The sequence below is a fragment of the Pan paniscus genome, chromosome 7, assembly GCF_029289425.2.
Source record: "Pan paniscus chromosome 7, NHGRI_mPanPan1-v2.0_pri, whole genome shotgun sequence".
Taxonomy (NCBI): Eukaryota; Metazoa; Chordata; class Mammalia; order Primates; family Hominidae; genus Pan; species Pan paniscus.
Genome location: NC_073256.2, coordinates 122,980,355 through 122,993,966, shown reverse-complemented (window position 1 = coordinate 122,993,966; position 13,612 = coordinate 122,980,355). Strand labels below are relative to the sequence as shown.

General features: G+C 35.7%; 1 protein-coding gene across 3 annotated transcripts in view; it reads right to left on the bottom strand.

The window, feature by feature from the left end:
• The window catches only part of ZFPM2 (zinc finger protein, FOG family member 2), a 557,988-nt gene that overhangs the window by 160,132 nt on the left and 384,244 nt on the right, over positions 1–13,612 (bottom strand). For all 3 annotated transcript variants that reach the window (XM_034966473.3, XM_034966475.4, XM_034966476.4), the window contains one exon: positions 11,769–11,880. In XM_034966473.3, coding sequence (XP_034822364.1) covers positions 11,769–11,880 — 112 coding nt within the window. The remainder of the gene's footprint in view (positions 1–11,768; positions 11,881–13,612) is intronic.

The following is a 13,612-nucleotide window of genomic DNA, read 5'->3' as shown; positions in this document are numbered from 1 at the left end:
AAGCATGAAGCTCATTTATGCATATGCATGTTTCTCCTTTCTTTCTTTTTTTTTTTTTTTTCCCAGATGGAGTCTCACTCTGTTGCCAGGTGGAGTGCAGTGGTGTGATCTCGGCTCACTGCAACCTCTGCCTCCCGGGTTCAAGCGATTCTCCCATTTCAGCCTCCAGAGTAGCTGGGACTACAGGTGTCTGCCACCATGCCCAGTTAATTTTTTTTATTTTTACTAGAGATAGGGTTTTACCATGTTGGCCAGGATGGTCTCCATCTCTTGACCTTATGATCCGCCTGCCTTGGCCTCCCAAAGTGCTGGGATTACAGGCATAAGCCACCATGCCCGGCCATTTCTCCTTTTATAAATATTCCTCCTATAGCTTCTGTATATTTCACCACCTCGATCAGCATAAATCCCTGTCTTATTCTTCCCACCCTCAAAGTATCTGTTTTTGGCTTCTGGGTGTAGGCTATGCTTCCCAGCCTGTTAGAATGGTCACCATACAAGCTGCAACACTTTGTTAGAAATAAACTTCTCCTTTCCAAATTTATGAGCCTTGTCATTCTTTAGTTGACAGTGGCCTGCTCTTAAAATAAAAAGCAGACATCCATGTATCTCAAGCCATTGGAGGAAAGTGTCAACATTAAATACGGGAACAGAATAGGCAAGAGAAAAGAAACAAGGCACAGGACATATCCCTTCCCAAATGTCCTCCAATTTCTACCTTCAGAGATAAAAGAATGACTATTCACATAAAAAGAGCAAGATGATAAACAAAAGAATAGTCAGAGAACAATAGTCAGAGAACAACAGAGAAAATAAACCTTGTAAATTATAAATGTGAAAGGAGCAAAGTTAAATAATAAAGTTTTAGGATACTGTAGAAAGTCAAAGAAAGTCAAGAAGAATATTGTAAGACTATTATTAAATAGACATCATAGCTTTCTATGTTAAAGAAAAAACTGCATCATATTGGTTTATCCACTTGTTTATTCAAAAATATTCATTGAGCAGCTATTATGTGCCATGCACTGTTTAAAAAACAGAAAAAAAAAATCCCTGTCCTTATAGAACTCCCATTCTAAGGATAAAAAACTGACATTAAAATTCTTTGGTCAATAATAAAATATCAAATATAAAGATAACTGATACAGAGGAGGTTATCAACTGAATGTTTGTGTCTCCCCAAAATGTATATGTTGGAACTCTTACCCCAAATGTGATGGCATTAGGAGGTAAGGCTTTTGTGAGGCAATTAGGTCATGAGGGTGGAGCTCTCATAATGGGATGAGTGTACACATAAGACGAAAAGCAAGAGAGATCTCCTTAGCTTCCACTGTACTTTGTGACTATGCAGCAAGAAGGTGCCCATCCACAAACCCAGAAGAGAGCTCTCACCAGGTGTGAAACTGCAAGCATCCTAATCATGGACTTCCCAGTCTCCAGAACCATGAGAAATAAATATTTATTGTTTAAGTCACCAAGTCTATGGTATTTTGTTATAGTTTCCTGAACTGATGGATATAGAGGAGAAAGAGAGAAACAGGGAGAGAAAGAGAGAAATGGTGGTGATGGGGGTATGGGGAGCGAGGGAGAGAGAGAGAGAAAAACAGAAAGAGAGATAGAGAGACAGAGCATTTTAGGGTAGTTAGGCAGACTGTTCTGACAGACAATTTGGGAGGCAACATCTTGGAGGAGTTCAGAAAGAAGTCATAGAAAGCCAGGTGTGGTAGCTCATGCCTGTAATCCCAGCACTTTGGGAAGTTGAGGCCAGGAGTTTGAGACCCAGCCTGGCCAACATGGCAAAACCCTGTTTTTTTTTTTTTTTTTTTTTTAAAAAAAAAGAAAGAAAAATAAAAGCAATGCAGAGCCAGCGCACAGTGCAAAGGCCCTGAGGTAGTGTCACTGTTTGTATTTTTAAGCAAAAGCAAGGAGCCCATGCAACTGGAACAAAGTAGCTAAAGAGTAATGGAAAGAGAAGCCACAGAAGCATCCAAGAGCAGATCATATAAGGCCAAGTAATAAGTTTGTAGGTTTAGTTCAGGAGTTGGCAAGTTTTTCTATGAAGAACCACATAATATTTTAGGTTTTACAAACTAGATTGTCTCTGTTCCAACCACTCAACTCTGACGTTATAACGTGAAAGTGGCCACAGACAATGTATAAACAAATTGCTGTGGCTGTGTTCCAGTAAAACTTTATTTACAAAAACAGGTCATGGGTCAGATTTGGCTCTGCATTATTTATCAATCCTTGTAATCAGTCCAATTGTGATCCTTGGAGCATTACGTGTGCTACCACTTTCTCATTTTCTTTGTGAAACAAGAAGTAAAGACATTATTTAACAGAGAATGTTAAATATTTGGGGTGTCAGAAGTCTGAAATAGTACCTTGAAGACTGATTAGGAGAACAAATTTTGATTGTCAGACCATGTATACTGAGGGCTCACATCTCCTTGTGGTCAAAAGTAACATAAAACTGATCAGCATTGATTTTTTGTTGTTGTTGGTATTGGTGGTAATTCCTTTGTTTTATTTTTACCATACATTTATATAGTACTCATTGTGGACCAGACACTATTCTAGGTACTTCACAAATACTAATTTACCTAATATCTGCTGCTTGGATGTGGCCAGGAGAAAGTGGAGAGCTGGATTAACTAGAATGAGGAATTACCAGGCCAGTAAAGACCAAAAAGAGAGAGAGAAGGGTAATGGAGTCTAAGAAAGTGATTAGAATGACAGACCCATGGAATCCACATTGGGTAACCTGGAAGTAAGCATGGGAGGGGCTGATAGGAAAACGATGGTGGTGCAGTGAGTAGATTGCAGGTTCAGTAGATTGCAGGTTCATTTGGTGTTGAAAAATTGTCGACGTCTGGTAATGAGTGAAGTAAGGCAGATGGTTTACTACTAATATTTTCTAGAGGTGTGTAACACCATTATTTCCATGACACGTAAGTCTTGGTTTTGTTAATGGATGGACCTATGCTTAACTTTTGACGCAATAATCTTACTAGAATCTCGATTTCATCACGTGTACCCTCAAAATGTCAGCAGCTCTCCGCTGCTTCCATGCTAAGGTTTTCAGAACAAGCATTCAAGTGTGTCCATAACATGGCTCTCAGGAACTTTTGGAGGCCTGCTCCTCAACAGTCACATTTGTAAATTCTCAACTTTAACTGAACTGAACAGATACACTCATGAACACATTGTATGCACTGTAACCTAGGAGCTTTTAGGCATACATTTTAACCTCCTTAAAAGCCTTCACCCCATTACTCAAACTGATACTCAACATTCAATATCCAACCAAAATTCCACATCTCTGTGAACATTTGTTGACTGTATGAGACTGAATTCATTATTATACATCTTTCATCAAGTAAGCTCTTTCAATAAGCTTCTTAAGCTGGGGGGTGTCTCATATTCATTTGTACTCCTCATGACACCTGGGCCATATCGTGGGCAGAGCATGTGCTCAGTTATGTGTATTTTATTTGGAAAATTATCTTATGAAAAACAAAGTGGCAGGACTTTCACAGAGTTACCAAAGAAAAGTAATTATATCACTAGGAAACAATTTAAATTCTGTGGAGGAAGGACACTTTGTGGATAAGGCAAAGATTTCTTTGTTTTACTTGGGCTGTGTAAAAAGAAGAGTAAGAATGTAGTTAAGACAAAGAATGATTTTCAAATGCAAATATTTATCTTAAATTATATAAGTAAAATAATCAAAGTGAAGAAAATTATGAAAAAGGATACCAAAAATCTCCCTAAGTCTTGCCACTTTAACAGAAATATCTTTATAATTTCACACTGTTTCTTTCCAGTATGTCTTCCTGTGCATACAGTTTTTAAGCATAATCATGTTAGGCACAAAGCCGCATATTCTGCCTTTTTTCACCTAGATTTATGTTATAATAACTTTTTCTACATAATACAGTGTTTTAAAAACTATTCTCAGTATCTTACCCTGAAAAAAAATCTACCCTAAAGAGTTGTCCCTCATTTCAACTGACAAAGATACTTTTGGGGGTAGCTTTCAAGATTAGCATCTCTTTGAATGACAAGCTAACATCCTTGAATGATAGTGAGTCACCTCTCAAAGACCCCACTCTTCATTTCTCATTTTTATACTTATAAAACTGATATATTCTTAGTTCTTATCATTTGCCAGGATTCTAACTGGGTTTCTACCGTTAAGAGACAGAAGCTTCATTCATGCATGGATCCAGGGTGGTTTAGGATATTTTTTTTCTCCAAAATAGGATAGCACATCTAATCAACTAAGGTAATTAGTGGGATTATTGTGCAGGGCTATTTACCAACACTTCATTAAGGAAACTCACAGTGATGCTGATATAAAAACAAATGTATTTTTCACATCATATAGCATATAGTAGTAATAACTAAAGACAATAAACTATTCAGTACACCCAGACTCAGATTGAAATAACATCAATAAATCACTAACATAAAAGTAAAAACAGTAAATGCATAGTAAGAAATGGAGATGACACAAGGCTCACTATTTGCAGAAGTTGCTGCCATTCTGCAATTTGCAACAGACAGCTCTATTTTAAATAACACAGTCACTAGTGGGGTCACTTGTCTTGACCTTAAGAACCCCTTAGAAATGACAATTTGAATCAAAACTGTGGTTTTTAAAAAGCAGCCATTTTTACAATCATAGATTCCTAGGAAAGGAATAATAAATTGCTCACTCCTCAAAATATTAATACAACGTAACCAGAAAAAGCCTCAGATGTTCATGAAACATGGGTTTTCGGCATTGCGTTATCCTGTGGTGCTCTGCAATCAATTACTGTTATACCACCATCATTAATAATTTTCTTAATGAAAATGATTCTGTTGATCTCCGTTGTATTTTAATTATCAGAGTTAAGCATAATTACACTGCAGCTCTGAGCTGGCATGTGGACTCCTTTAGGGCGCAATTTTGTTTTAACACACTGATAATGTAATTTTACATTGTGTCAGTTTGTTTGGTTATTATCCAGTTGTACAATTCCACTGTATTCCTGATAACAGATAATAACCTTAGTACCTCCTATATCCTGAAGTCATTTAAAAAGCAATATTGGAATTCTGCGACTAGCTAACTTAATCGCCTTATGATTTTATAATTCCCACTGCTAAATATTTAGTTCGGGCACTCACCCTCTTTCAAGAATACTGTAAAATTAGACAATGGTTATACATTTTCTATGAATTACTGAATAGTTAAATAAATGCGTAAAATATGAACGCAAATTTTTCCTTTTAAATTAGTTTATTATTTATACAACATTATACCCTCTAGGTAAAGTTAAACATTAACTTTTGGGCTACTCTGAAAATTGGCTGCCACATTAGACAAAGCTATTGTTTGAAAATTCTAGTAACATGCAACAGATTATCTATTTTAAGGTGGAACATGGTTTGGACTTTTACAAGAATCTTTGTAATGAAAGACATTTGTTTTGAAAATTTAATTTAGAGAGTGTGCAGAAAGTTACTTACTCAAGCTAAATCATACTAGAATTTCTGTCATTATTTCAATGGTGCCTAGAATAGGCCCTTGGACATAAAAGACATTCAAAAATGGTTAAATTAACTAATTGCATGCTTAAATTCATAAGAACCTTGCAAAATCAGAACTTTGAAGACTGTCATAGTATGATTTTGAGATTGCTGTGCAGCCATCTACATGATTTGAAATTGCTGTGGTCTTAGAAACAACAAAGAAATTAGCATAAACTATTGCTGCCACTGCTGTTTTAGTGTTTGAATAATCTCTTTAAAATCAAGCCAGAGAATGGGAAAAAAAATTGCTGATAAACATGTATGCAAATTTGCAAAGAAAGGCAATAACCTGTAACCTTGGCTTAGTAAATGGCATCTTCCAAAATTTTGTTGATTGTACAATTGGGAATTGAAGTCAACAAGCTTAAGATTGAATCCCAACTTCTTCATTTTAACTTACTTAACCCATCGAAACCTAAATTTATTCATCTGTAAAATGGGAAAAGCACTGTTTCGATATCATGAATTTGTATTGTAAGCAAGAAAATGTACGTAAAGTGATTAGAACAGTGTCTAGAATAGAACAAAGATTAATCAATAGTAATTGCTATTATTAGTATTAATAATATCATCATTTTCATCTTTATACTAGCATTGTATATAAGACTTTCACTAAAATAAAAGTATCACGTGCCCAAGAAAAAAATCCAATGATATGCTCCCATACAGGCTTCAGGTCTCTAATTCTGTGACACAGATCTCAGCAAATATTCTGTGGGTTCAAAGTGACTGAATAAGACTTGTAGAAGTCTTCGCTATAAATACGATATCACTATATGCTTGATACCAACATGGAGGCCTGGCTTCATTTTCTCTCAGTGTGTACTGACTTATGACCACAAGGACTGCTTGTATGATAATCAGCAACATAATATTGATCATAACCTCTGCAATCATGTAAATGGGTGCTTCACAAAAATCCTGCATGGTAGCCATTGCTATTCCATTTTCACAGCTGAGAAAATCAAGATTAGAGTGGGCAAGTGATTTGTCTAAGGTTACACATGAAATATAGATTTTTATAATAATATTGTGGCTTCGCATATAAAGAAATATTATGTTGTTGAGGTGACAGTGAGGGTTAGCAGATACTTTTTCACTCTCTTGATTGACAGTGTTTATTCTCTTAATCTGGAGACCTAGAGAATGTGGCTACTTTGAAATAACAACTACAAGAAAATTGAAAAACTAAATAATGTAATTATTCCCGATTTGAAGCTGAGTGATTAAACCCACATGAAAGATGCTAAAGGTGTAATTTTAAATATCCTCAAAACGTAAAATTCTAAGTACACTATTTGTTTTTCATATGAAAAGGTCACCATACTTTGCAAACGGTAGATAGCATATAATAAGGTAAGGTAAAGAAGTAGATCATCAGTGCTCAACAGACAGTGGATTTTAGGAGTAAGTGGGCAGGCCTTTGCTCACACTACTCTCCAGCAGAGCTCCTTTTAACTTCAGCATTATGCTTTTTAGTATTTATCCATTGAGATAAGTAAATTAGAATTATCTGGAGTCTGTTGAGAATAATGGCAAAAAACAGACGACCCAACAGGTCTGGTCCATCAATGTCTGGATGACCTAATTACTTTCTGGAATGACAAGGGGTAGGTGAGGCAGGAACAATGTACATCAGATTCGAATGTTAATGCCAACTACTATACTTTTAAAAATTTTTATAAAACAAGATGATGGCAACCTGTCAAAAAGCACTAAGTGATATAATACAATTTTATTTTATAATAATTATTTGATGGACACGCTGACAAGGAGAGATTTATAGTCATATTTAATTTTGTTACTAGCCTACATTTAGGAACACTTTAGGAAGCAAGCATGCCTCCTAGATGGTAATAGTTAAACATTAAATGGGCCTATTTTCACACCATAAGAAAACACTATCAAAAATCTCAGTCAAGACATTTTTGCAAAATGTCACACATCTGCAATTTATCTTCTATTTGTAAACAGATACTGATATGTTCTCAGATAGCCAGGTCCTATAATAATGATTTGGCATTGAGTTTATAAGTAGTTTAGGTTTTTAGGAAAACAAACAAATAAATACAATTGTGGCATCAGGAATTTAATTTTCATCGTCCATGAGAGCTTTTTAGACTTTAGGAAATAATATGTGATACCTGGGAGCATGGATGTTGGCCCAACAAGCAACCACTCTTTTGTGGCAGCATATCCTTGGTTTTATTTAGGGAACTACCTCTCCTCCATTTCAGTGGCTCATGCAGGGTTAATTTTACTTTTAGGCCCCAGGCTGACTATGGCCTGCCTAGGAGAGTCATAGTGATTAATTGGTTCAGGGAATGGTATGTGATGTGCTCTAATCACAAAACCCAGAAAAGCTCTCTTTTCACCGAAGTTGCTATGCTGGTGGAATAAGTCTGGAGCTTGCCACTACTTATCTGAGAATGATGCCCACACAAGAAAGAAGAGCCAGATGATAGAGAGAGAGAGTTTGGGGACGAAGTTTGAGCAACTGAATCAAGCAGTTCCTGACATCCAGAATATCCCTGGACTCTCAGTTATATGAGCAGATGAACCCATCTACCCCAAAACACACACACGCACACAATTTTTTGGCAGAAGCTAATTTCATTTAGAATTCTACCACTTGAAAACAAAAGAGGCCCAATTAATAAATCATATAGGCATTACGAAAATGCCACAAACATTGTGGAGTTTCAAGTTAACACTTGTTAACCCTTCCATCTTCAAAACGCTTTTGCTTTGAGGAGTCTTATCATACATACAGATTGTGGAGACAGACGACTCCTGAGTCCAGCGTGTTTGGATACGAGTAGGAGTGCCTCCCGGGATCATATTTTCCATGATCCAAACAATCCCTAGTAAAATCCCAGAATATTAAGGTATTGACACAACTTTGGGACATGCTCTGGGTGAGCTGTCTCCTCCCTCTAAAGGCACTCTAAATACTAGAAATTAGTTCCAGGTCTCTGAACCCCAGGTAGAAGATCAAACAAGAGTCTGGAGCAAAGTAGAGAAATAAAAATATATGTTGAAATGCAAATGTTCAGGGTTTTTTGCTTTTGTTTTTTACTGCATAATTCTAGATCATTAATAGCAGCATCCATTGTGAGTTTTCAAGAGGGCTACGATAAATGATATTTGGTCATGGGGCTTTTTCTTTAATCTTAGGGTTCCATGAAATACATTTTGGGAAATGCCACACTTTAATATATATATTTTGTGATTTCTAGGGATAAAAGCCCGAGTGGTTTGGATTGTTACTCATCATTTAACAGTGGCAAAGGGAAAGGCAGAGTCATGTAGTTCAAGGAGCACAAAATTTGGAGCTGTCAAGACGTAGATTGAATTTAGCTCTATTGTTAGCTCTCTATGATCACAGGCAATCATGCCACCTCTCTAAGTCATAGGTGTAAAATGAGAAAATACTATCTATTTCACTGAGTTGTTTTGAAGCTTAATGCAGACAGAACATATTCTAGTATGTATCACTCCAACCCTAAGTTGGACAAATGTATGCTTGATCCCACTCAATCACTTATTAGCCATGTGACCATGGCAAATTATTTACCCTACTTAAGTCTTTTATCTACCTTTGTAAAATGGGGTAGTATGTTGATTATCTCATAGGAGCTATTAAATAAGTATTAAGCTTTAAAAAGCATACACAGTAGTTATTACAATTCTGGCATTTGAACTGCAAAACCAATTGTTCTTGTAAGTTGAACGATGCCAAATTACCCTTTACAGGTTAAAACATTATTGAATAGCAGCAATTCATACAGTTCATCATCACAGTATGTGAAATGTCTATTTCAGTGTCTGGCAACCATTCATCATTTGTTCATCTGGTCAACCAATCTATATTTACTTAGTGCTTTTCTTGTACAGGTAGCATGCCAGACCAGGAATAGAAAGGTGACTAAGACACAATCTGTACCCTCAGTAAATATAGAGTAGATTAAAGAGGCAAGCCATCACAGCTAAACTTTTTTACTTACTCCTTTTTGGACACATAAACTGTATATTCATGATCATGAAACTAGGTAATAGAGAATAATGAGAGAAGCACATACAATTTGGCATGGGAGCATCAAGAAGAGAATTCAAGGTGTGCCCAATAAATGGTGGCTATTATCATCAATTTACAAGGTTAGCACATAGTTGGACTCAATGCATGCTTTACCAGTTAATTAATGAATTAATAAGCTTCTATTAATTACTCTAAGTTGTTTATTGCAAAAAGATATAAGGTATAGCCAACCATAAACACATAAGTTTGCTCAAGTTAGCATACTCCACTAAATATAGAATTCCAATTCTGTTATACAGGTTCACATCCCTAATCAGAAAATCCAAAATCTTTCAGATGGTTCCAAAATCCAAAACCTTTTGATCAACAACATGAAGCCGCAAGTGAAATATTCCACAACTGACCTTATGCAATGGGTGGCAGTCAAAACTTAGTTTCATGCACAAAATTATAAAAATATTGTATAGAATTACCATTAGGTTATGTATAATTTGTGTTTATGAAACATAAATGACTTTCACATTTAGACTTGGGTCTCATTTCCAAGATATCTCATTATGTACATGCAAATATTCCAATCTGAAAAAAAATCTGAAATCTGAAACACTCTGGTCCCAAGCAATTTGGATAAGGGATACTCAAAATATATAACAATTATCTCTACTAAAAGAATAGCTGATTTAAAAATGCAATGAATTTGAATCATAAATGGGGACCAGGTATTGCCATGTTTCCCCCATACTATATTGATACAATGAAGATAAAATATTGTACAACAGAAATTTGTCCCCAACAAGTGGTCCTACATTCCAAGGTATCTTTTGTATTCTGAATGTCGGCATTGGTAAACTGATTCCCTATACCATTTCTTTTCACTTTGATAGATTATATTGGCATATCCTGAGAAAATCTCACATCCCTTTTAGCTGAAAGCTCCCCCCAGCATACCACAGGTATTCTGGGTTAGAAAATTAGTGGGTATGGGACCAGTAATTATAGAAGGAAAAAAGTATAATCAGATCCTGGTGTGCAGATTGTTTTTTTTTTTTTAGCTTGCAAATTCCCTCTTTCCGGTGTTTCAACTTTCAAAGGCTTATGGTAGTTTAGAGACAATCCTCTTATAAGTGTACAAATTGTAATGATTATAGAACAAGTTGTAATTGTTTCTAGCAAGTTTTTAAGAGTCTTTGATGTTATGATTAGTGTTTTATATGTTAATATATTGATAGGGGTGCTTATTTGCTTGTTCCCTTGTATGCTTTTATGGTTTCTAGGTTCAATGTGCAAATACATCTTTGATCTCAGTAGGTCTATTTGGTTTAAAAAGAAAGCCAAGAGAAATTAAACATGAGAAGCACAAGGTTTTGTAATATTTATGAAAAAGTGAGATTAGGGATTATACTGTAAGAGTACAGAGCTAGGACCAAGACTTGAATGTGGAGAAAAGTGCCCCAAAACTACACCACATGTGAGGAAGGTCCTGTGCTATGGACAGCCAGCCCCACAATGTGCCATCATGGAGCTGCTGCTCCTTTGTAGCCAGGGTGCAGCTACATGACACAGTCTGGGTTGATGTCACACTGAGCAAATCAAAGGCAATGCCCTGCAAGTCATCAGCTTCCTCTTTAGAGTTTGCCTCCTGCCCTTCAGAAATCACCATGGGGAAGAATTCTGTCTTTGCAAAGGTTTCATTTCCAGCTATCCTCTCATCATGCAAGACTTCAGGAAACTGGCTAGAATGTAGCGCCTCTTGGACCATGCACCTTGACACAAATTGTTAAATTTAGAAGGATTTTACTTTTTGATAGATAATGTCTAAAAGGAGAAATTGGAGTTTCGTCAAACCTGGCTATCAATGATACTAACAGCAAGAGAAAGATATTAGTCAAGCCACTCAAATACAGGGTTAGGTAAATGTATAAGGCACTAAGTAAATTAATGGTATGTCACTTTTTGTTTCATGTTGTACAGAAAAAAAAGAAAAACAGGTGGCTTTACTGAAAATACACATTAGAGGAACTCAAATGGGGAAAAAAGGAAGAGGATCAAATTATACTTTGTACTTCCATTCCAGCTCTTCTGGTGCTGTTTTGCAATGCTCGGTTTTAATACTTCCAAAGAGAGAGGGAAACAATCTTGCATTTACCTTTGCTGTACACAATGCAGTTGTTTTTGTTGTCTTCCACTCCTTGCCAAGTCACATCCAGCAACCACTTGGGACCAGCAGTCAGCACCATTGGGACCTGAGCCTTTGTCTTCTGTAGAAAGAATGATAACAAACAGATGCCATTTGCTTCCGTTGATTAAAAACTTGAATAATAACTGTACTAATCATTTTATTTTTACAAACAACTAAATCTCCCAAACCATAATCCAAGTCCTTATTCCCTTGTCTCATGATATCTTTTTAAGACGACAGAAGCTGTAAAGCTTTACTGCTTTCACTAATCTGAATGGTAGAAATATTATCAAGGATTTTTTTTTTTTCCTAAATGATACTGAATCAGATCTCCAAGATTAGACAGATCTCTTGTGGCTCTGAATTATAAAGAGAATGCAGATGACTTTCATTGCAAAGAGCAGAGTGTTTAGAAGTGAACTTTAGACACATTGTACTTTACTATCAACAGGATCTCACTATTTCCTGAAACAGACAGGAGAGAATTTAAAGAATCAGGATCCATTTCAAAGCTCTGTCCTGAGCAACATTTATATTAGAGTAAGAACTTATTCTGAATGAATAATGAAATCTACCCAACCCCCTAAGTGTGGATATGTAGTCTCACTGTAACTGAAATAATAATAATGCTAATGATGCACCATACATTGTCTCCAGAAAGACTGTAAAAGAGGAATCATGAATACATTCAAATGCAGAGCAACTAAAGCATGACATCCCTTGCTCTGAGAACCACAGAAGCACGGAGACAAGTGCTATAATTCTAACAAAGTATTTTTAGTGTACATGTTAAATAGAAGGCTCAAAATAGTCACAATTTTTGGCTGTTTGGCATCCAAATTATTTATCTGTAAAACTCCGTGGATAAATTTACATGGCTGGAAATAAACTGGGGAGGAAATAAGTATGTCTCAGCAAGACTGTGTTTCCCGATGAGTCACAGTGAACCAGCATTCACTTTTATCATTCTCCAGTCCATGTTCTGTATATCAAACATCATGAAACCACAACACAGAGCACAATACAAGGGTCTCAAGGTAATTTTTGAACGGAATTTTCACCTAGATATGATCCTGCCAAAGAGATCTCAGCCCATTCTGGGACTTTTCCACATGATGCATGCTATCACAAATTTCCCAAATTGGCCTTAACAAGTATTCACTTGAGGAGTTCCACATAATCTGGTGATTTCAAAACTTTCAGGAATCTGGAAAACCCATTTCACCTGCCTCATGACAACAATGATAGCATATAAAACACTGATCCATTGTTAACTGCAAAGCCGTACTGAAAACTATGCATAAAATGAATGCTGACCCATTTATTAAAATATCAATTATATTACAACTGTTAAAACTACTATAAAATATACTGTTTAATGGAAAAATCAACCATGATGGATTTAAAAAGAAGTCTGAAAAAAAACTACTTCAAATATTAAAACAGAGTATAAACTATAACTAAATCAAGTATAACAAATTCTAATACATTAATCTTTAATATTTATATTTTGATTCATCGTGGAGTCTTAATTTTTCAACTATGTATCTTAATAGTTGGCAAAGATAACCACGAAGCAGTTCTCTAAAAGCCTTGTGAAAAAGATGTAATTTTATATTCTACGTATATTTTAACAATATAGACAAAAATGTTATCAAGTTATCCCTATTGTTATCAGTCTGACGAAGCATTATTTTGTATTTCAATTTTCAAAATAGAATTAGAGGAGAAACAAACTTGTTCTATATGAAATGATAGTGATCCAAATCCAATTAAATATTAGGTCCTAATGATGCATATTTTGCTCTCCT